Source organism: Tursiops truncatus, chromosome 4 (assembly GCF_011762595.2).
Source record: "Tursiops truncatus isolate mTurTru1 chromosome 4, mTurTru1.mat.Y, whole genome shotgun sequence".
In the NCBI taxonomy this organism is placed as follows: Eukaryota; Metazoa; Chordata; class Mammalia; order Artiodactyla; family Delphinidae; genus Tursiops; species Tursiops truncatus.
Genome location: NC_047037.1, coordinates 144,051,698 through 144,072,554, shown reverse-complemented (window position 1 = coordinate 144,072,554; position 20,857 = coordinate 144,051,698). Strand labels below are relative to the sequence as shown.

At 49.0% G+C, this 20,857-nt stretch overlaps 1 protein-coding gene across 1 annotated transcript; it reads left to right on the top strand.

Annotated features, from left to right (window-relative positions):
• The first annotated feature begins 13,059 nt into the window (after positions 1 to 13,059).
• S100B (S100 calcium binding protein B) lies at positions 13,060 to 19,940 on the top strand. Its single transcript, XM_004331429.3, has 3 exons — positions 13,060 to 13,149; positions 16,030 to 16,168; positions 18,687 to 19,940. The coding sequence occupies exons 2-3, from the start codon at positions 16,031 to 16,033 to the stop codon at positions 18,825 to 18,827; spliced, it is 279 nt and encodes a 92-aa protein (XP_004331477.1). The 5' UTR covers positions 13,060 to 13,149; position 16,030; the 3' UTR covers positions 18,828 to 19,940.
• Positions 19,941 to 20,857: the final 917 nt, after the last annotated feature.

Below are 20,857 nucleotides of genomic sequence, written 5' to 3'. Positions count from 1 at the left end.
TGCTATCAAACATTTAGAGAAGAGCTAACACCCATCCTTCTCAAACTCTTCCAAAAAACTGCAGAGGGAGGAACAATCCCAAATTCATTCTATGAAGCCACCATCACCCTGATACCAAAACTAGAAAAAGATATTGCAAAAAAAGAAAATTATAGACCAATATCCCTGATGAACATAGATGCAAAAATCCTGAACAAAATACTAGCAAACAGAATCTGGCAACATTTTAAAAGGATCATACACCATGATCAAGTGGGATTTATCCCAGGGATGCAAGGATTCCTCAATATACACAGGTCAATCAATGTGATACACCCTATTAACAAATTGAAGGATAAAAACCATCCTGATTTTTATCTACTGATCATCTCAGTAGATGCAGAAATAGCTTTTGACAAAAGTCAACACCCATTTATGATAAAAACTCTCCAGAAAGTGAGCATAGAGGGAACCTACTTCAACATAATAAAGACCATATATGACAAACCCACAGCAAACATCATACTCAATGGTGAAAAACTGAAAGCATTTCCACTAAGATCAAGAACAAGACAAGGATGTCTACTCTCGCCACTATTATTCAACAGAGTTTTGGAAGTCCTAGCCATGGCAATCAGAGAAGAAAAAGAAATAAAAGGAATAAAAATTGGAAAAGATGAGGTAAAACTGTCACTGTTTGCAGATGACATGATACTATACACAGAAAATCCTAAAGATGCCATCAGAAAACTACTAGAACTAATCAATGAATTTGCTAATGTTGCAGGATACAAAATTAATGCACAGAAATCTCTTGCATTCTTATACACTAACAATGAAAAATCAAAAAGAGAAATTAAGGAAAGAATCCTATTTACCATTGCAACAAAAAGAATAAAACACCTAGGAATAAACCTGCCTAAGGAGGTGAAAGACTTGTACTCAGAAAACTATAAAATACTGGTGAAAGAAATTAAAGATGATACCAACAGATGGAGAGATATACCATGTTCTTGGATTGGAAGAACGAATATTGTTAAAATGACTATACTACCCAAAGCAATCTACAGATTCAATGCAATCCCCATCAAACTACCAATGGCATTCTTCACAGAATTAGGAAAAAAAAATTACAATTCATATGGAAACACAAAAGACCCCGAATAGCCAAAGCAATCTTGAGAAGGAAAAACAGAGCTGGAGGAATCAGGCTCCCTGACTTCAAACTATACTACAAAGCTACAGTAATCAAGACAGTATGGTACTGGCACAAAAACAGAAATATATCAGTGATACAGGATAGAAAGCCCAGAGATAAATCCATGCACATATCGTCACCTAATTTACAACAAAGAAGGCAAGAACATACAATGGAGAAAAGACAGCCTCTTCAATAAGTGGTGCTGGGAAAACTGGACAGCTACATGTAAAAGAGTGAAATTAGAACACTATGTAACATCATACACAAAAATAAACTCCAAATGGATTAAAGACCTAAATGTAAGACCAGACACTATAAAACTCTTAGAGGAAAACCTAAGAAAAACACTCTTTGACATAACCACAGCAAGATCTTTTTTGACCCACCTCCTAGAGTAATGAAAATAAAAACAAAAATAAACAAATGGGACTAATTAAACTTAAAATCTTTTGCACAGCAAAGGAAACCATAAACAAGATGAAAAGACAACCCTCAGAATGGGAGAAAATATTTGCAAATGAAAGAACGGACAAAGGATTAATCTCCAAAATATACAAACAGCTCATGGAGCTCATTATCAAAAAAAACAAACAATTCAATTAAAAAATGGGCAGAAGACCTAAATAGATATTTCACCAAAGAAGACATACAGATGGCCAAGAGGCACATGAAAAGATGCTCAACATCACTAATTATTAGAGAGACGCAAATCAAAACTACAATGAGGTATCACCTCACACCGGTCAGAATGGCCATTATCAAAAAATCTAGAAACGGTAAATGCTGAAAAGGGTGTGGTGAAAAAGGAACCCTTCTGCATGGTTGGTGGGAATGTGAATTGATACAACCACTATGGAGAATAGTATGGAGGTTCCTTAAAAAACTAAAAATAGAACTACCATATGACCCAGCAATCCCACTACTGGGCATATACCCTGAGAAAACCATAATTCAGAAAGAGACATGTACTACAATGCTCACTGCAGCACTATTTACAATAGCCAGGACATGGAAGCAACCTAAGTGTCCATCAACAGACGAATGGATAAAGAAGATGTGGCACAGATATACAATGGAATATTACTCAGCCATAAAAAGAAACAAAATTGAGTTATTTGTAGTGAGGTGGATGGACCTAGAGTCTGTCATACAGAGTGAAATAAGTCAGAAAGAGAGAAACAAATACCGTATGCTAACACATATATATGGAGTCTAAAAAAAAAAAAAATGGTACTGATGAACCTAGTGGCAGGACAGGAATAAAGACATAGATGTAGAGAGTGGACTTGAGGACCCGGAGGGGGAGGGGGAAGCTGGGACGAAGTGAGAGAATAGCATTGACATATATACACTACCGAACGTAAAGTAGATAGCTAGTGGGAAGCAGCCACATAGCACAGGGAGATCAGCTCGGTGCTTTGCGATGACCTAGAGGGGTGGGATAGGGAGGGTGGGAGGGAGGCTTGGGGGGAGGGGATGTGGGGATGTATGTGTGCATGTGGCTGATTCACTTTGTTGTACAACAGAGACTAACACAGTATTGTGAAGCAATTATATTGCATTAAAGATCTATTTTAAAAAAAGAAAAGAATGGACTGTCTCAGTCAGGCTCTCTTGCGCCTGTCCTCACGCTGGACGTGTGGCCAGAGGATGGAGTCAGGTAACCTGCCTTTTTAGGTCACAGTTTTGAAGGAAACATCCTCAAGCAGCTGTTCCCAAGGAGTCATGCCCAAGGAGGCTCTGCGCACGTGGACCAGCTCCTGGGGCTCTGGCCTCCCTGGTGGACGCGGCCTGGCAGGCCTGGTTGGCAGATCTGGGGGGCGGCGTTGCCGTGTATGTACATGGGGTTTGGCAGAGCCTTTTGTGTCCCTTCCCACATGCTCTTCTCCATTGTGGCTGGGCCACCTCTCCATCCCCTCCCTGGGATTCCAGGCAGGCCTTCCACCTGTCTGTAACCAACGGGAAATGACAAAGGGGCCCCCACGACTTCTGAGGTCTCAACGGTGGATGCCACCTCCACCGGTTCTGACGGGAGCTGCTCTGGGAAAGGCGGCCCCATGTGGGAGGTTGACCACCCCGGGACCGCCTTGCTGGTGAGTAATACACACATCAAGAGAACTGTATCGACTTACTCAGTTCTATTATGGAGGCTACGTTGTTTTAATTTCCAAAAATAGTTTATCCTTCCTATGATTTTATCTAAGTATTCTTTACATTTTTATTTATATTGGCACTCAATTGTACCATTAGATAATAAATATACCTGTGGACATATTTCAGTTAAACTGAAATTTTAAATATCAGGCCAACTCTTTACAGTGTCTTTAACTTAGTTTTTAACAGGCAAAAAATATTATTGTCCTGCAGTAGGAAAACTGCTAGGGATTAGGCTGCCAGATTTACACGTTCTTATGTTTAATATTCTCTATTTTGTTTGATAAATTGTTTATTTAAATCTCTAAATAAGTTAACTCATTCCCACCTCCCAGATCATTCTTCTTAGAGATGGTTCAATTCCACAGAGTTGGGTTTTTATTTCTTTTACTTTTGTTGGCAGTACGTGGGCCTCTCACTGCTGTGGCCCCTCCCGTTGCGGAGCACAGGCTCCGGACACGCAGGCTCAGCGGCCATGGCTCACGGGCCCAGCCGCTCCGCGGCATGTGGGATCCTCCCGGACCGGGGCACGAACCCGTGTGCCCTGCATCGGCAGGCGGACTCCCAACCACTGCGCCACCAGGGAAGCCCTCCACAGAGTTATTTTTAAAGCAAGGTGTAGGAATCCTCATTACTGACTAATTTTAACAATTGAGCAGATTTTTGTTGTGGTTCACTTGGCTTCATGTGGTTGAATACCGTGTGCTGTGCTGTGTCCACGTGGGACAAGGCAATAAAACGTGCAGTGCTTATCAAGCAGTTAAACAAAAAATATTCCCATTGAGTAAAAACACCAAGTAGGCTAATCTAGTGATTTTTTTAACCTTAAACCTGGCATGTTTTTATGGTGTGAACGAAAAGTTAATCAGTCGATCTAAGAAAGAATTGGAAAATTTTATTTGAGCCAAATTTGAGGATTATAACCCAGGAAGAGCATCTCAGAAAGCCCTAAGAACTGTCCCGGCTGTGAGAAAACACAGTTAATATATAAGTTTTTTGAGACAGAGGCTGTACATTAAATAACATATTATTGACAGTTTATATAATCCAGATTTAAGCGCCATCGTGGTGTGTCACGTGACCCTTTATAAGGTCAAGAAGAAAAGTTATCTTGGAGGAGTTGTCTTAATGCTGGGAGAATGCCGCTGTTTAAGGTTGACCAGGTGTTCCTGCCGACGGGGAGGTTTGGTGGATGCCTAACGCGGACACACGACGCACAGTGGCAGGGGGGCAGGGTGCAAAGGGCAGAGAAGAATTTTGATGTTTAAATTTTTCTTGTCCTGCCATAGATATGAATTTTATTTCACAATGGCAAATTTCTGAGTCCTTAAAAGTATAACCAGATAAATATTTGCACTGAGTTCTACCAGGGAAGGCACTGGCCAGTCTCCTCTGGGTGCCTTTCCCAGCATCAATCACTTTCTCTCACATCCCCGGACACAGTTCCAGGGCAACAAACTACACTCACAAAGCAAGGCTGAGGAAGCAGCTTCGTGTGGGGCGTGCTGCACTGCTCCAACCTCCAGCGCCTTCTCAAAATTTAAAAAAAAAAAGCACAAAAACAAAAACAAAAACAAAAGCTCTCTTGTCTTGAGCTGGACCCTGACGTCGCCATGGATCCAAAGCAAACCCAGCATCGTGGAGGCTGACAGCTCTGCTCACGCTGTGCTTGCCCTTCTCGAAGGGAGCTCTGGCTTTGGAATGACTGCTTAGAAACTAAATGGATTCATGGAATTTGATGTGGTATAAAAATAATAAAACGTGATACCCATGAAATACAGATGCTCTATCACAATTGGCCAAACTGGGGCCTCCTGGACTCAAAGTTTTCTAAATTAGCCAGTGAGCTCATTCTGCACTGCTGGACCCTGATATCTGTGGCTCAGAAAGAAATCCCTGCCCTCTGCTTCTTTGCTGCTCTTTGCTTTGCTTTGTCTGCCTCCTGTACCAGGAGTTCACCCGACGGTTGCAGGTTCCTTTGATAGACGAGAATAGTAACTTTTATGATGATAATGACCATTAATTGGGTGCATTAGGCACAGCACACTATATGTACACGCGTGTGTGTGTGTGTGTGTGCACTCACGTGTGCGTGCACAAATTCCCCTCATTTACTGAGGCTGAGAAGGCTTAAGTCATCCGCCAAAGTTCTGTCCACAGAGACAGGATTTGAACCCAGCTCCAGATTCCAGCCCCAGAGCTGATGGCCGAGCAGCGGTCCCTAGAGCAGGAAAGGCAATTAATTTTCATCTCCTGACACTTGCGTTTGCTACAACAGCAGCCTTGTGTTCCTTCTCCCACATCCCTCTGGAACACAGGCGTCCTTTTCTCCCTGTGGACATGGGTCACTGTGGCCCACCTCGTGAGCAGCTTGGTGGTGGATGGCACTGTCCTTTGTGCGAGAGAACAATGGCACTGCCCAAGGCCTTTCCTCCCGGAAACTCAAGCCAGAATGACTGCTTCCCCCTGCGCTGACTCTGCTAGGCTTGGCTCGGGTTACTGAATTAACTGGTGCTAAATGTTGGCCAGGTGGGTGAAGCCTGGGCAGAAGGAGGAAGACCCTGGAAGGAGCTTTGTGCATCCGAGAGGGCACTGTCGACCCACCAGTGTCTCCGTCCACTGGGCAAAGGCACTGCTGCCTGGGAAGAGGACCCCTTCCCCACCATGACTGATGCTGGAAACCCCGCTTAGGAGCCCACCTTCCCTGGCCAGCAGACCCTCACCGTAGGGCACTCGGGGGCCTTTGGCACCAGAGATGCTACAGGGTCTGAGCCTCCTTCACCGCTTCCATTACCCCTGAAGTTCTGCAGGCAGAAAGACGGGGCACTTCTCAGCAATGCCACGACCACCAGCCAAGCGATGGCTCTGGGCTGTAGAGACGGCAAAGCCGGGGGAGCCGCTTCAGCGTAATTCACAGTAGACGCCTTCCTTCCAGGGCCAACGCCCAGCAGCCCCTTGGTCTCAACCTCCTGGAAAAACACCCGCAGTGATGGCGTTCCAACAACCAGCCCTGTCGGGGCTCTGTCTGCTCAAAAGTTTTTTTATTATTTGGGCAATAGTACATATTCCTTTTATAGATGGGCTGTTTATATTTACAAAGTCTCATTACATTGTGTGATATTGTGATATAATGAAGATATGTTTGGTCTTTGTTCCTGGTTCCTGTCCCAGAGCTCCTAAACCCCTTGTAATTCCTGGAGTGACAGTGGTGAGAGGAAGATCTTTTGTTATTCACAATAAGCCCCTTTCAACCACACTTGACACTATGCTAACAAGGTGACCCTGAGGCCCCTGGAGAGCTTCAGGATGGGGCTGGTCCCAGAGGAACCCACCGCGATTAGGGGTTGGAACTTAGGCCCCACCCCCAACCTCTAACCACGGAGGGGAGAGGGGCTGGAGATGGAGTTAATCACCAGTGGCCAGTGATTTAATCAACCAATGCCTACGTAATAGCGCCTCCATAGAAACCCCAAACAAAGGGGTTTGGAGAGCTTCCGGGTTGGTGAGCACGCAGAGGGGCTGGCAGGACCGAGCCATGGTTAGGAGGCTGCAGGCCCACCCCCCATTCTCCAGGGTGAGAGGGGCTGGAGATGGAGTTGCTGGTGAGTCAGGCCCACGTGAGGAGGCCTCCACACAATCCCACTAGCATAAAGTCAGGGAGCTTCGGGGCTGGTGAGCACGCGGAGGGGCTGGCAGGGAGAGGCACCCAGACAGCGGGAACCTGGGCTCCTCGCCACCCCTGCCCTTGGCTTCTCCTCCAGCCGGCCGTTCCCGAGTTCTACCCTTCTACAATATACTGGAAACCACGCAAGTAAAATGCTTCTCTGGGTTCTGTGAGCTGCTCTGGCGGGTTAACCAACCCCGAGGAGGGGGCGTGGAACCCCGATTTACAGGCCGTCCATGGCCAGGGTCTTGCAGTGGCCGCTGAAGGGGGCAGTCCTGTGGGACTGAGCCCCTAACCTGTGGTGGATGCTGTCAGAATGGACTTAGATTGTACGACACCCAGCTGGTATAGGAGAGTGGGTTGCTGTGGGGAAAAGCCCACACACGGGGTGTCAGAAGTGTTTTCTATTGGCAAAAACAGCTCGCAGCACATCGTTTGGGGGATTTTATACACTCAAAACTTAACACTTGATTTCTGGCATCAGTGCCTTTTTTCCCTCCACTTTGTCCCTTCTGCCAAGTTTACTCTTTCCTTAGAGCATCTTTTAAATCTTTTATTTTGAAATCATTTTATTTTATTCTTTCAGGTGGCCATTGTTTTTTTAATTTTTATTTGATATTGGAGCACGGTTGTATAACAATGTTGTGTTGAAACCACTTTAGACTAATAAAAGCGTAGTAAAAAATTAATAAAGCTTTGATTTTCCTTGTTACGTAGTGTATCAGCCTGGTTCTAATCAAGAGACAGAAACCACACAGGAATTCAAACAGGGCAAGTGTAACATAAAGAATTATGAACCTACAATCGGACAGTACTGCACAGAGGAATCTAAAGGGCCGCAGGGGAGGGGCTGATGTGAATGCAGTGTCTGGAGTCCATGTGTCAAAGAACCAGGGCGAAGCAGCCTCCACGCCAGGCCAGGCTGCAAGAGCTGCAAGGGCAGCAAGGGCAGCCCTCGCTGGCCATGTCCTGGAGCCCAGCGCCAGGAGATGCTGTGAAGGATGGTGAAGCAGGACAGGACAGGCAAACGTGCTCCACCAGGAGGAGGAGAGAAGCTCCTTCCCCACGCAGGGCCTCGAAGGCCCTCCCTCCAAAGCACAACACCAGGCTCCCCGCCAGGAGGCCTGATTAGAGGACGCTGAAGGCAGCCGGACCCAAGAGGCAATGAATTCACAACAGGCGCCCCGTTTGGTACTCAACGTCCACCAGCAACATTCTACACACGTCTGGACTCCCTTTCAGCAACTAAAGCAGCCCCAGAAGACACAGGTATCTTTGTTACAAGTGAGCTAGTTCCTCCCCCAATGAAAAGATGCACAGTCGTACAGTTATTGTATCCATCGCTGGCTGTGTCGATCAGTCCTCAAACCCACCGTTCCACAGAAAATTGTTACCTAAAGATTAAACTGAAATGCTAACCTCCAACAACTTGTTTGTAAAATAAAAACGGAGATGCAAAGAAAAGAAAATGGTTAGTAGATAAACACAACATATAACAAGCAAAACACATGCTCATCTGCTGCAGCCTCCGTCCGTGTAACCGGTTCTGAGGTCCTGGTCGACATGCGTGGCTTCCTTCTCCAACTACCCATCCCATCTCTCCCGGCCCTCAGCAAGAACCTGCTCTGGGTTCCTTATTGGACGGAGTGACCAAACCTTCATTCCTGAGCAGGCTGGGTCCTCAATACTCCTGCTTTAGTTAATTACTGATAATTCATGTTTTGGTCGCTCTGTTTTTTCATTAACCGTTACTACTGGTGGTGGAAGGATTAAAAGGAGCCCCCGAGAATCCCCAGGTTCCAGAGTCCTCCCTGCCACCGTCATGTAGCAGTAACACAACTCCCCACCTTGGTAATTGGGCTCAATCACTCAAGCCAATGGATTAACCCTGTTTTTGCTTGTTGGTTCAGAGGCATAAGGAACCCAAAGTGGCCAGTGGCAAAATCTCAGCTTCCAGGTCAGTGGGACCATTGCTCTGAGCCCAGGTGGAAGCCTTCCCCTCTGGAGAGTAAAATTTCCAAACCATCTCAAAGCTGCCAGGACAAGAAACAAAAGTTCTGCAAGGAGGTTATGAAGTGTACCAGTGAGAGGACCACTCATACTTCTAATTCTCGACTCCCACACCCATGCATTCTGGCTCTGGGGGACACAGCACCATATGATGGTCCCTAACTCAAAGTATGGGTCATATCCTACACCCTTTCAGGGTGTTGCCTCCCTCCCTTCCGGCATTATAACCAACTCTTCAAGAAGCTGTTCCAGCTTTCAACCGGGTCAGCCACTTCTGGGTGATGGGATGTGTGGTAAGACTGCTCTTCCTTTGCTGGGAACTGAGTCCCCGGCTCAGACGCAGTGGAGGCCCTGGGAGGTCACGGATGCTGGTGCCGGCAGCAGCAGTGCAGGCAGGAACGTCTTCCATACCCAGAGTGTATGTTTATTCCAGTGAGGTCAGATCTCCGCCCCTTCTATGATGGAAGAGGTCCAATGTAATCCACCTGCCCCCAGGCATCTGGCGGTCACCATGGGACTCAGCGTTCGTCTTGGCTGCCGGCAGACCGGGCACTCAGCGGCAGCAGTGGCCGGGCCAGCTTCCGTGAGGGGAGTGCGTGTTGCTGAGCCCTGCGCGCCTCCACCCCTGCCACGTGGCCACTTTGTTTGTGGACACATCGAGTGAGCCCTGGAGTGGCTGCAGTAGGCGCTAGCTGACACCCGTGGGGCGGTCATTCTCCACCTGATTATTAAGAGGCTCTTCTGCAGGGCACACCCATCGGTGGGCATCCGCCTGGAACACGAATGTGTCCACAGACTCTGCTCCTTCAGAGAGGTCCATCCCCACACCTCTTCCAGAGCCTTCCTTGGACCAATTTTCCAATCCTGTTCCTTCCAGGTTGCTGACCAACCAAATCATCAGCAACTACCCATGAATTAATACAGATCCCTGCTCCAGCCACGTCTCACTCCTGACAATGGACAGCCAAACAACCCACTCCAAGTTCTGCCCTGAGAGGACTTCCCTTCACTGTGTCCTTCCGGGTAAGCCTTGGGTGGGGCTGCAGGGCTGCTTCTGTCCACTTCGGGGTGGTCCCAGCATGTCATGCAAACCCCCCGTAAAGCAGGCTCAAGCTCTTTCTTCCACAGCCAGTTGGTTATAAGAAACAGCCTGGAGACCCCGGGCATGGATTGAGAGGGGAGGCGACGCCACAGGAGTCTGAGCGCCTACGCACGTTTCCTGCGCTTTGCATTTGATGGGGCGCTGCTGTGACACACCCAGCCCTAGGGCGAGGTCCCTGGGTTAGGTGCTTGGGAGCCTCCACTAAGGCCCAACAGCAAGGCAGAAGCTGTTCTTGAAATGAGACTCATTAGCTGCCAAAGAGGGCACTGACCTTCCAGAGTCCTGTGCTGGGATCTCCCGCTGGTGCTCGTCAGAGGGTCCGTGCCGATCCCAGTGCACCGTAGACGCTTTGAATGCCATCGGACCTGCCGGGTCCTGAGAACTAATGGTGAAGCAGCTTGTACCACAGCCTAAATCTGCTCTGGCCCCCACTTGGCACTGCCAGCCTCGTGGGTGAAATAGCACGTGCAAATGTAGTACATGGCATATGTCATTTCCCCAAACCCCAACTAAATGCTGTGCTTCTTTTCCTGGCAGGTGGTGCAAGATGCAGCAATTTGTCTTTCACTTGAAGGGGATATTTCAATGTGTCCTGCACCACTGGAGCCCCAGGGGCTCCTCTGAGGTGGTGGGCCCGACATTTCTGCGGGGCTTATCTCCACTCTCTAGTTTCTATACGTCTTGCTGAGGCATCTACAGTACTTGCCGCTTCCTTCAGACCCAGTCAGCACACTGTCATCAGCAGAGCGGCCCACGGGTGGTCCAGGTCTCTGCAGACAGTGTCTGGCCTAGAGCAGAACTGACATGTCCCTGGGGTGACACTGAGGGTGCACCTCTGGCCCTGACAGGTGAGAGCAAACTGCTGCTGGTGGTCCTTGGAAGCTGGTTTGAAGAAAAAGGCATTAGTGAGTCCACAGCTGCACACCAAGCGCCGGGGCCGTGTCGACTTTCTCTGTGGGAGACACCTCACCTGGCACACAGCAGCTGCAGTCGAAGCTGAGGGTGGTTGCTTTTCTTAAGAGTCCACAGCCAGCCTCCCAGACCCAGCGGCTTCTGCACAGACCAAAGTGGCAGGTTAAATGGGTTTGTGATCAGCATCGCCCCCTGCTGTGCCAACCCTTTGATCGGGGCATTAGTTTCCCAGGGGTGACACACAGCTTCTGGTTCACGCTCATGATAAGGGAAAGTTGTCCCAGAAGTATGGCCTGGAAATAGCTTGGGCTGTGAGCCTTGGGTTTGAGTTGACCGGCCTGGTCCCCAGCCTGTCCCCACACCCCGTAGCTGGGACCTGAGCCACGTGCTTTGGCCCTACTTCCTCAGCTGCCCCACAGGCAGAGCAGGCTTGTTCGGGGAAGCACAGAACTTGCCCGCCTCCGAGGAAGGAGCAGCTGTGCTCTGGGGGCTTCACATGGGTGCCAGGCACCACCCCTGTGGGCCTTAGCCACGTCCTGATCTCTGGGTCTGCCCTTCAGTGTGCACAAGAAAAACTTTAGCCTGCTCCCTCAGGAGTAAAAAAAATAGTTTGGAATTCTCTCATCCAACTACTGGACTGCTGAGGGCAGGCCCTGCCCTCTGGGTGCAAACATCGGCCTCCTGGGACAGCCAAGGGCAGGCTGTGTCCCGCCCGGCTCCAGGGCCCACAGGGAGGAGAGGGGCCACCCATCGGGATGAGACGGGCTTTCAGGTGCTGTGAGGCCCCCAGGATGGCATCCTCAGATACGGGCTCTGAGTTGATGCTAAGTCCTGGGGCCCCAAACTGGGCCTGGACTCACCAGTCAAAGGACTCTCTGGTGGTCAGGGGGAGTCTCAACACACTCACGGGGGGCCCAGCTGGTGCACAGAGCACCCCTCTAGTTACTTCTTAGCTCCTGAATGTACAGTCAAGACAGACATGCTTGGCCACTGCAGAATCCCCTCGCTGGCTCCCCTACAGGTAGCCATTGTGATAGGGAAAGCTAGTGAAAGTCCCAAGAACAAGACAGCTGTGTCCACAGACATTGTGTGCTGATCCTTCCGCGGCCACTGTGAACCCAAGTCAGCAGAGGGCCTGATTCGGGTTCAGACGTCCTTTGATGAGTCTGGGGCCAGTGCGCTTTGTATAATTTGTCTAAAGGAAGGGCTGTAGGGAGCCTCTCAAGACGGCAGTGGGGAGTCTGGACTTGACTTACCTTAGCTGGTTGTGAGGCCTCGGCGAGGGACCCCTGCCTGCACCTCCCCTAAACCGGAACATTTGGACAGGACGTGCCTGGGCACTGTCCAGCTCTGACAGTCTGCGGCCACTCACCCCGGCGGGATGGGGAGGCCTTCGGGTGGGCCTGGCATGTGCCCGCGATCATATTAAACTATTCGCCCCACATTTCAGTCCCTGCAGACGCTGGGCCAGTGGCTTAGCTCGGGATACTGATATCCACAGGTGCCCCGCCTGAGGGTTAGTGGGGCCAGAGCAGGGGCGAAGCTCAGGGGTCTCCCCACTGGAAACCGGCTCGCGGGCCCTGAATCCCTCGCATTCAGCCTGCGCTTGGCTGCACATTTGCTTTGTCGGTTTCAATCAATAGTTCGTCTCCTCTCCCCACCCCCATCCTTGCCTTTAGAGGAACATCAATATTCATGCATAAATTTAAAAACAGCACAAAAAGCTGACTCCCCGCTTTCTGCCCCACGGGCCTTTTTCTTCCTTGGCCCGAGTGCAGGCTTGGCTCCCCAACGAGTGCCCGGTGGCGCCGTCAATGCGGCCCTGTGTGCAGCCCGGCAGCCCCAGCACCCCCGGCCCCGCCCCCCGCCCCCACCGGCTGCGGAGCCAGCTGACGCACCGCCCCCGCCCCCGCCCTCGGCCCCCATTGGCTGCCTGGCCCGCAGGGGGACGGGCGCCGGCCCCGCCCCCGCCCCGCCGTCGGCCCCCATTGGCTGCCTGGCCCGCAGAGGGACCGTGCCGGCCCTGCCCCCGCCCGGGAACGAATAAGAGGCTGCCTCCGCCCCACGCCTGCGACTCAGGACGCGGCAGCCGGGAGGTTCCAGGAGCGACAACCAAGGACCACTGACGTGAGGACACTCAGGGGAACCTGCTCTGGTCTTTTGGGGGCAGGGCCCGGAGGGTGGGCTTGGGAACTGGGTGGTAGTTAAAAAACCCCTTTAGGATAATTGGCAGCGTTTCAAAAGTGTGAATCTTACTACTGCTTTGTGGACACGGCTCCCTCAACTGGGGGCAGCTAGTGGTCCATTCTGCTTGTTTTTGTCGCCACAAGTCGGGGAAACGTCACGTCTGGTGGCTCAGGTGATTGCTGCAAACAGGCCTCTTCCTTAACTCTTTGAGGACCAGGGGTTTGCGTCCCTCCGCGGAGAAGGACAGGCGGCCTGATGCTCCGGTCTTCCCCTTGCTCCGCGCAAATGTCAGGGCCCCCTGGACGCCGTGCAGAAACCACAATACATGGCAAGTGAGGAGGTCTTTGCAAGTAAATTACACATCGAGCCCAAGAAATTGCGGTTTATGGCGGGTTTAACCTTCCTCAGTCTTGCAGTTTCTTGGGGAGATCGGGCCACTTGCCCAGAGGGACTCTCACACTCACATCTTGTGTGATGTGTCCTTCTGAGGAGTAACCCCCAAAAGTTCTCTTGCTTTCGAAATAAAAGGTTAATGTAGAACATTCATGGAATGAAGTGAAGGGGAAACATGGATATTTGATTTCCATTTCTCTTAAAAGACAGCCTTTAACCATCAATTGGGAAGAATTTAACAGGAAAAACTTTAAAAAGTTAATTTGTAGTGTGGTTATGAAGAAAATCACATTTTATGGAGTTTTCACACGTGGGATATATATTTTATGCCTTTCCTTTAAAAGAAACCCCGCTAGTCATACTTCACACAGAGTAATTTAGCCTCCCCTCCCCCAAGTCATCATGAAGCTCGAGAAGCGAAAGGATCACGCAAAAGTTTCTTGGGTTTTTTGTTTTAAAAAAAATTAATAATTGAAAACGAATGCAAAGGATAAGAAAGTATGAAATGCTAAAGATTTTAATCCATCTGCATTATTCTATCTATGTGTGGTATATCTGATTTTTAGGGACTTAGAGCAAAACAAAGTCTACTGATTATTAATAGGGTGAATTTAGCAAAGATCAGAGGCCAAGGCCAAAATCCTCAATCCTTTTTCATTTGAAAATCAGAAATAAAAATAAGAATTTAAATGTTATATTCCAATTTATTTTTAAGATGCAAATGATATTCAACCCAGGAATGGTTTTGCAAAAATTAGACATAATTCTTTTATTTATTTTTAACTATGACATTGCAAAGATTCTTTAATGATTAGAACTCAAGGCCAAAAGTTGGCAATTTCTCTCGCTGAGTGTCTCAGTTTTGTGAAACAATTGACAAGCAGTCCTTTGTAAACTGCCTGATTCCCAGGGTTGAACAGCTGTTTCCTTAGGTTGCAGGCCACGGTATAAGGTATGCGCTGGGACGGGAGATGGAAGCCTCCTGCTTCGATAAGTGCTGAGAAGGGGATGGCGACGCCTCCATGAATACCAAGTGCCTGGCGGTGGCCCAGCCTCCGGCCCATTTGTTCTGGCTTCAGGGCTGGTGTCGGGGAGGAAGACATTTTCCTCCACCCTTCTAGGTTCTTCTGGCCAGTCTAAGAATTAAATAGACGTGAGACAGGTTAACAGAAGAAACTCAAACCATAGTTTAATAACATGCATACATGGGAGAGACCCAGGAAGACTGAGTCACTCACAAAAACGCCCCAGACCGTCCGTCACCTTAAATACCATGATCAGCTAAAGACAAAGGAGGCTGTTGGGGGGTGGGGTGGCGTCTGGCAGTTCAAAGGGGAGGAAAGCAATTCAGATGGAGATGGAAAAGCACATGTTTGGTAAAGCAGTGTTTGCTGCGCCATGAAGAGGCGATGGGACACATAGCGGACTCAGATCTCTAAGAGTTCCCCGATCCACCCTTGGCCCGTATTCTTTGCTGACATCTCTAGTGAGTACTCCATTCCTGTAACAGGCCCTCCATCTAAGCTCTGATTCAGGCAGCTAAAGGGAAGGTCAGTGTTTCTTCCTGAAACTTCAGGGCCTGGATCGTTTTCAGCCCAAAATAATCTGCATGCCAAAGAGACATTTGGGGTGGCAACTTTTCTCCCTACAACAGCTTCATCAGACGACCGTATGATACATGTTTGTTTCTGGTAGTCAAGGTACCTTTTCTTCATCTTCATTTTCAAAATAATTTGTGGCAATTCTATCATATTTATTTTTCCAGTTGAATTTTACAGCTGTTCCTCACCCATCCAAAAAACAAAAAAATGCCAGAGACATTTTTGTTAAAAATGCGTTTTAAAAAATGAGCTAAATTTATATATCCATTCGAAGGGAAGTAAGTTCCTACATTTTATGCCCTTAGTGTCTTTTGGAAGGACCTGCACTTTTCTTGCTAAACTTATTCTTAGTAATACATGTGTGCCGCTGTAAAATAAGAAGACTTTTCCACTATGTTTTCTCATTGTTCTTGACAGAACATAGGGATCCTATTGACTTTCGTATCCTCATCTGGTTCCTAGTCACCGCAGTTCATTCTAACAGCTTGCTCCCCTGCTCTGTCCTCTCATCTCGGAGCCAGGGCAGACGGGGCCTCGGGTGGGGGTGGTGGAAGGAGTCAGTCCGAAGCCCCTTCACTGCTCTGCCTGTGTATTTTGGCTGAAGTTTCCCACTGGCCAAACCAACCAGAAGCCAGAGGGCGTGGGAACAGAGTAAACAGAGCAGGGGTGGGGAAGAGTGGCCTCAAGGGGTGACTGGAGAGATGCACCACTCTGAGCCCAAAAGGGGAGGTGAGCCGAGGCCGTCGTGCCCCCTGGGGGCTGAGGTCTGAGTAGGTAACACCTTAACTGTTCTGTGCTAGAAGGCATCTTTCTTTGTGGCCCCCAGGATGTCTGAGCTGGAGAAGGCCATGGTGGCCCTAATTGACGTCTTCCATCAATATTCCGGAAGGGAAGGTGACAAGCACAAGCTGAAGAAGTCCGAACTCAAGGAGCTCATCAACAATGAGCTTTCCCACTTTTTAGAGGTGAGTCTTGCTTTTTAAAACTGACAAGTTAATCTGCTCTCCTGTCTGCTTGTAAAACCACCTGTCCACTTTCTCTTCTGAGCTGCCCTGAAGGTGGTTCCAGGTCAGTGTCAGGACTCCTAGGTTGTTTCTGAAAACGTGTTTGCACTGGTGAGCCCTCAGTACAGAGGCTGGCTTAGGTAGGCCCCACCGTATTCATTTTGTGTGCAGTAGGAGCATCAAGGAAAGACTGCTGTCTCAAATGCAAAAGTACAGGTTCCAAATAACACTGCCTTTTCTCTGAGAAATCCAAGGATGTACAGCAATAACGATGACAAAAAAAAAGACAAAAAAAAAGAAACAAGGGCTTCGCTGGTGGCGCAGTGGTTGAGAGTCCGCCTGCCGATGCAGGGCACACGGGTTCGTGCCCCGGTCCGGGAAGATCCCACATGCCACGGAGTGGCTGGGCCCCTGAGCCATGGCCGCTGGGCCTGCGCGTCCAGAGCCCGTGCTCCGCAACGGGAGAGGCCACATCAGTGAGAGGCCCGCGTACCGCAAAAAAAATAAATAAAAAATAAATAAATAAAGATGACAAAATGGGATGGAAAATATACTCATGACTTATCATGGGTCACAGTGAACATATAAGAAGGCTGTTAAAAATAAGCTTTTGTTCTTGGGAAAAGGACTGTTTCGGCTTTTCCTACATGGTTACATGGTGATAAGATGCCGTTCACACAGCAGACGTTACTGAGCTCTCAGCTCGGTCGATGCTGGGAGAGACACAGGCCCCACAACCTGGTGCATCACTGAGTGGCCACGAGCAGCTCACAAGAGAGGCCCCGGGGCCTCGCAGGGGGCTCTGTGGGGCCAGGGGCCTTGGAGGGGAACTTGAGAAGCTGCGTGAGGGCGCCCAATGAGCCCCGTCCTGCCCTGGCAGCTCCCGCTCTGGTGGACGTGTGTCCAGACTTCCCCAGCCGCTGCCTCCGCTGCCCTGGGATCAGCCACACGCATTATCTCTGTGGCATGAGCCCCGTGTCCTCGAGGCAATAAACTGCAGTCCACCTGGTGCCTGACCTTCCCTTGGTGCCCAGAACCAAGGTCACTGAAGTGACCAGTCACACACAGAGGAAATGGCCAGACCATGAACCAGGGCACTAGTGTCTGACCAAGAGCTAATTCCGGGGAAGATACTAGAGCCCCAGGCCAGGGCCCTGCCACACAGTGGTGGACAGCTGTCGTCCTGGGCAGGCTGGGCCACCGTGTAAGACAAGCCCCAGGCTCCATGTCCCATGTCTGCAGGGCTCCTCCCGCCCCACTGTCCCCGCCCCGCCCAAACACCCCATTGGCAGAGGAAGTGGCCTGCAGGCTTGGGGTGGGACCCTCTAGTCTGATTCCAGGGCTGGTGTTCTCAGGCGTCCAAGTTCACCTAGTGGCAGCTGCCCCATGCACGCTTTCACTTACCTGGTCCCCCCGATTCTGCCTCGTAACCTCACAATCAGAAGAAGGTCCCCGATTCTTCCATAAAACGAATTGTTGAAAGGATGAAATGAGACAGTGCTTGTCAAGTGTGGCTCAACGGGTGCAGCTACTGTCATTAATTATTGATTTAAAACATAGAAAAAGCTTAGCATGTGGGAACCACAATTTGTAAAAGATAAGTAATTCACAGTAAGTGTTACAAGGTATCATGAACATTGCTGGCCTGGTTTTATGAGGTAGTTTCTGTCTGGAGGCAAATCTATCATGTAATTGAAATTAATCTTTTAGCAGTTGTGTATAGGTCCTACCCCAATGCCCACAGGAATCTCAACCTTTTACATGTTTTATATCCAAGGCAGCCACTGTACATTACACTCAACTTCTTCAGGCCCAGCTCTCCTGCCCTGGGGACTGGTTATTCAGAACATTCCGCTCAGCGTACATCTTTCATTCACTGTGTCCGTTCCTCTGAGACTCTTTCACCACTCACTTGGCTGCATGTTGGGCAGAATGTCAGGAAAAGTCCCAGGACACCTGGAAGGCAACTCAAGTGGCAAAAAGACACAGAAGTTAATAAATTTAGGGCATGTTCCCCAGAGTTATTTCAGCCAAAAACCGCTTTCAAAACATGAAAATCCACTGGAAGCCCTCACTATAGGGCCTTCTACACACAGAAGCAATGAAAAACTTACAGGGGCCAAAAGTTCAGACATTTGCATGTAAAATGCTCAGGCTGATCTAGACCGTACTATTCTTTTCTGGGTATTTTAACACAAACAACCCGCAGCTTTTCAGATCTTGGCTGTTCCATTCAGTCTTTAAGTAGGCCAGGCCCCACTGGACCTAAAGGAAGGTGGAAAAGAAGGCTCAGACCCCCAGAGACTTCTGCCAGCCAACAGCCTCCTGGTCACAGGACAAGTCCTTTCTGGCATTTTTCATTTCATGTCTGAGGTTGTTTCTGATACAAATTATTAAAGCCAGCCAACTCCTGATCATGTTTTGATATCCTTAAATTTCATTGAGCAACAAGCTGGACAACTGCTCTTATTTCTCTTAGGAAATCAAAGAGCAGGAGGTTGTGGACAAAGTCATGGAAACACTGGACAGCGATGGAGATGGTGAATGCGACTTCCAGGAATTTATGGCTTTTGTTGCCATGGTTACCACTGCCTGCCACGAGTTCTTTGAACACGAATGAACTAGAGAAAGCAGCCGGGCTGTTCCTGTAGCAGAGACAGAGGTCGGGCAGGGAAGCCAAGGCAGGGCTTGCAGGGTAGTAGGGGCTGAGCTTTCCAGCTGTGTCGTAGCTAATTAGGGAGCTTGATTTGCTTCGCGAATGAAAAATTGAAACCTCTTTGCAAAGGGCTGTTTTTAGTGGCCCCCAACATTATTTCAGCGCTATTAGGCATCTGTGTTAGCTGACTGGCCCCAGGGACTCTTGGTGATCATCACTTAGGAAAGTCAATCCTCAGTCACAAAGCATGTGCTATCCTGGCTATCCTGGCTGTGTAGACCCCCTAACCCAGAAAAAACAAACTGATTACCAGAAATAACTGGAGCATTGTGGTTTCCGTAAGCTTCCACTATATTTAAAAACACAAAGCTTTGTCCACCATCCTTTGAAAAGGCTGCCCTTCATTAAATCTGCTCATCACTGGGGCAAATGAAACCTAATGTGGTTGGGTGGCCTGACAGTCTGTCCCACCTACCAAAGAGCATGGTCACATTTAGAGCCCTTTCCTACAGGTGGGCTGTGATTATTGAGTGAGTAGTTAATGCTAACAGTTCTAAATGGAAAATCTGTTTCATAAGCCGACAAGTACTGACATGGTAACTGTAATCAGAACTGAGAATCAAGCTTCTACATTCAGTGGGGTTCTCCCGACAGGATCACACTTTGCTGGATCTATGGGGCATGGGGCAGCAGGGGCAGGGGGCTCGGGGCGGATCTCAGCTCTGCCTCTGGAGACAGCTGTACCCAAGCACCCACGCCTCCTGTCCTGCCTATAGAATGAGGGTTATGACGGATGTGTTTGGTCTGTTGGTGAAGGTCATTCCCGACCTGTCTGTGCGCAGCAGACAGGGTCTGCTTGTGGCTGTTGGTGAAGCCAGGGAACTTTATGATCTTTATGCTTTTGTATCCACCAATTCAAATAAATCAAGTTACAAATATTAAGAATTACTTCCAGGAAAATTCAAATTAAGCTTATCCACCGTTTTTCTGTTTTGCTTTTTTTTAAGGACACAGACTTGGAAATCATAAACTAATTGTTCGCTTGTATTTGCATTAAATAAAAAGCATTGTAACAAGTCTCTGTAGCTGTAAAACATGAAATAAAAGCTAAATTCCTGCAAAACTGGGAAAAGGAGTAAAGTCCACGCACCCTGACGTCATCAGGGCTGCAGATGCTGCACCACCCAGGCCAGGGTCGGGAAGCTTGGGTGGGGTGGGGCAGGTCCAGGGGGAGGGACATAAAGGAGTGGGTCTGTGGAGGGGCGGGGCCTTGGGGAAGGACATAAAGGAGCAGGGTGTGGAGGGGTGGGGCCATGGGAGGGAGGTAAAGGGGCGGGGCCATTGGAGGGACATAAAGGGGAGGGGCGGGCCATGGGAGGGACAGAAAGGGCCAGGGTGTAGAGGGATGGAGCTGGAGGGGCAGTGCCTGTCCGGAGGGGATGAGCTTCTGTCTCCTCAGTTGCTCACCACCTCCTGCTAGGAACTTCCAGCCTGGTGGGCATCACATGGCCCTCTCTGGACCAGTCGCCAGGGAGGGGAAATACACTGGTCCTGGCAGGAACTTCAGAGACCAGAAGTGGCCCCAAATGGGCACCAGCTCTGCAGGGGGTCATGGTGACTTGCTTCTCACTTTATATGTGCTTACCTGGACCATGTATCCTTGGTGAACTTTATGCAAATTATCAGTATGTCATTTTGATGTACAATCCTTTGTCTTGAAAATGTATGACTGTGCCTTCAACTTTTAACAGGTGGAACAATTCTCACAGTTTCTATTTGTCTACCAGGTTATAATCCTCAGTTTGGCTTGAATAAAATTCCATTTTTCTTCTTCTTTTTTAAAATTTAATTTATTTATTTATGTATTTATTTTTGCTATGTTGGGTCTTCGTTTCTGTGTGAGGGCTTTCTCTAGTTGTGGCGAGCGGGGGGCCGCCCTTCATCGCGGTACGCGGGCCTCTTACTGTTGCGGCCTCTCTTGTTGCGGAGCACAG

What these genes read in the sequence shown, in the direction of transcription:
- S100B (XM_004331429.3), top strand. Translation starts at nt 16,031, where the DNA reads ATGTCTGAGCTGGAGAAGGCCATGGTGGCCCTAATTGACGTCTTCCAT. An exon ending in AGCTTTCCCACTTTTTAGAG is followed by an intron (nt 16,169 to 18,686) that starts GTGAGTCTTGCT and finishes TATTTCTCTTAG; the next exon opens with GAAATCAAAGAGCAGGAGGT.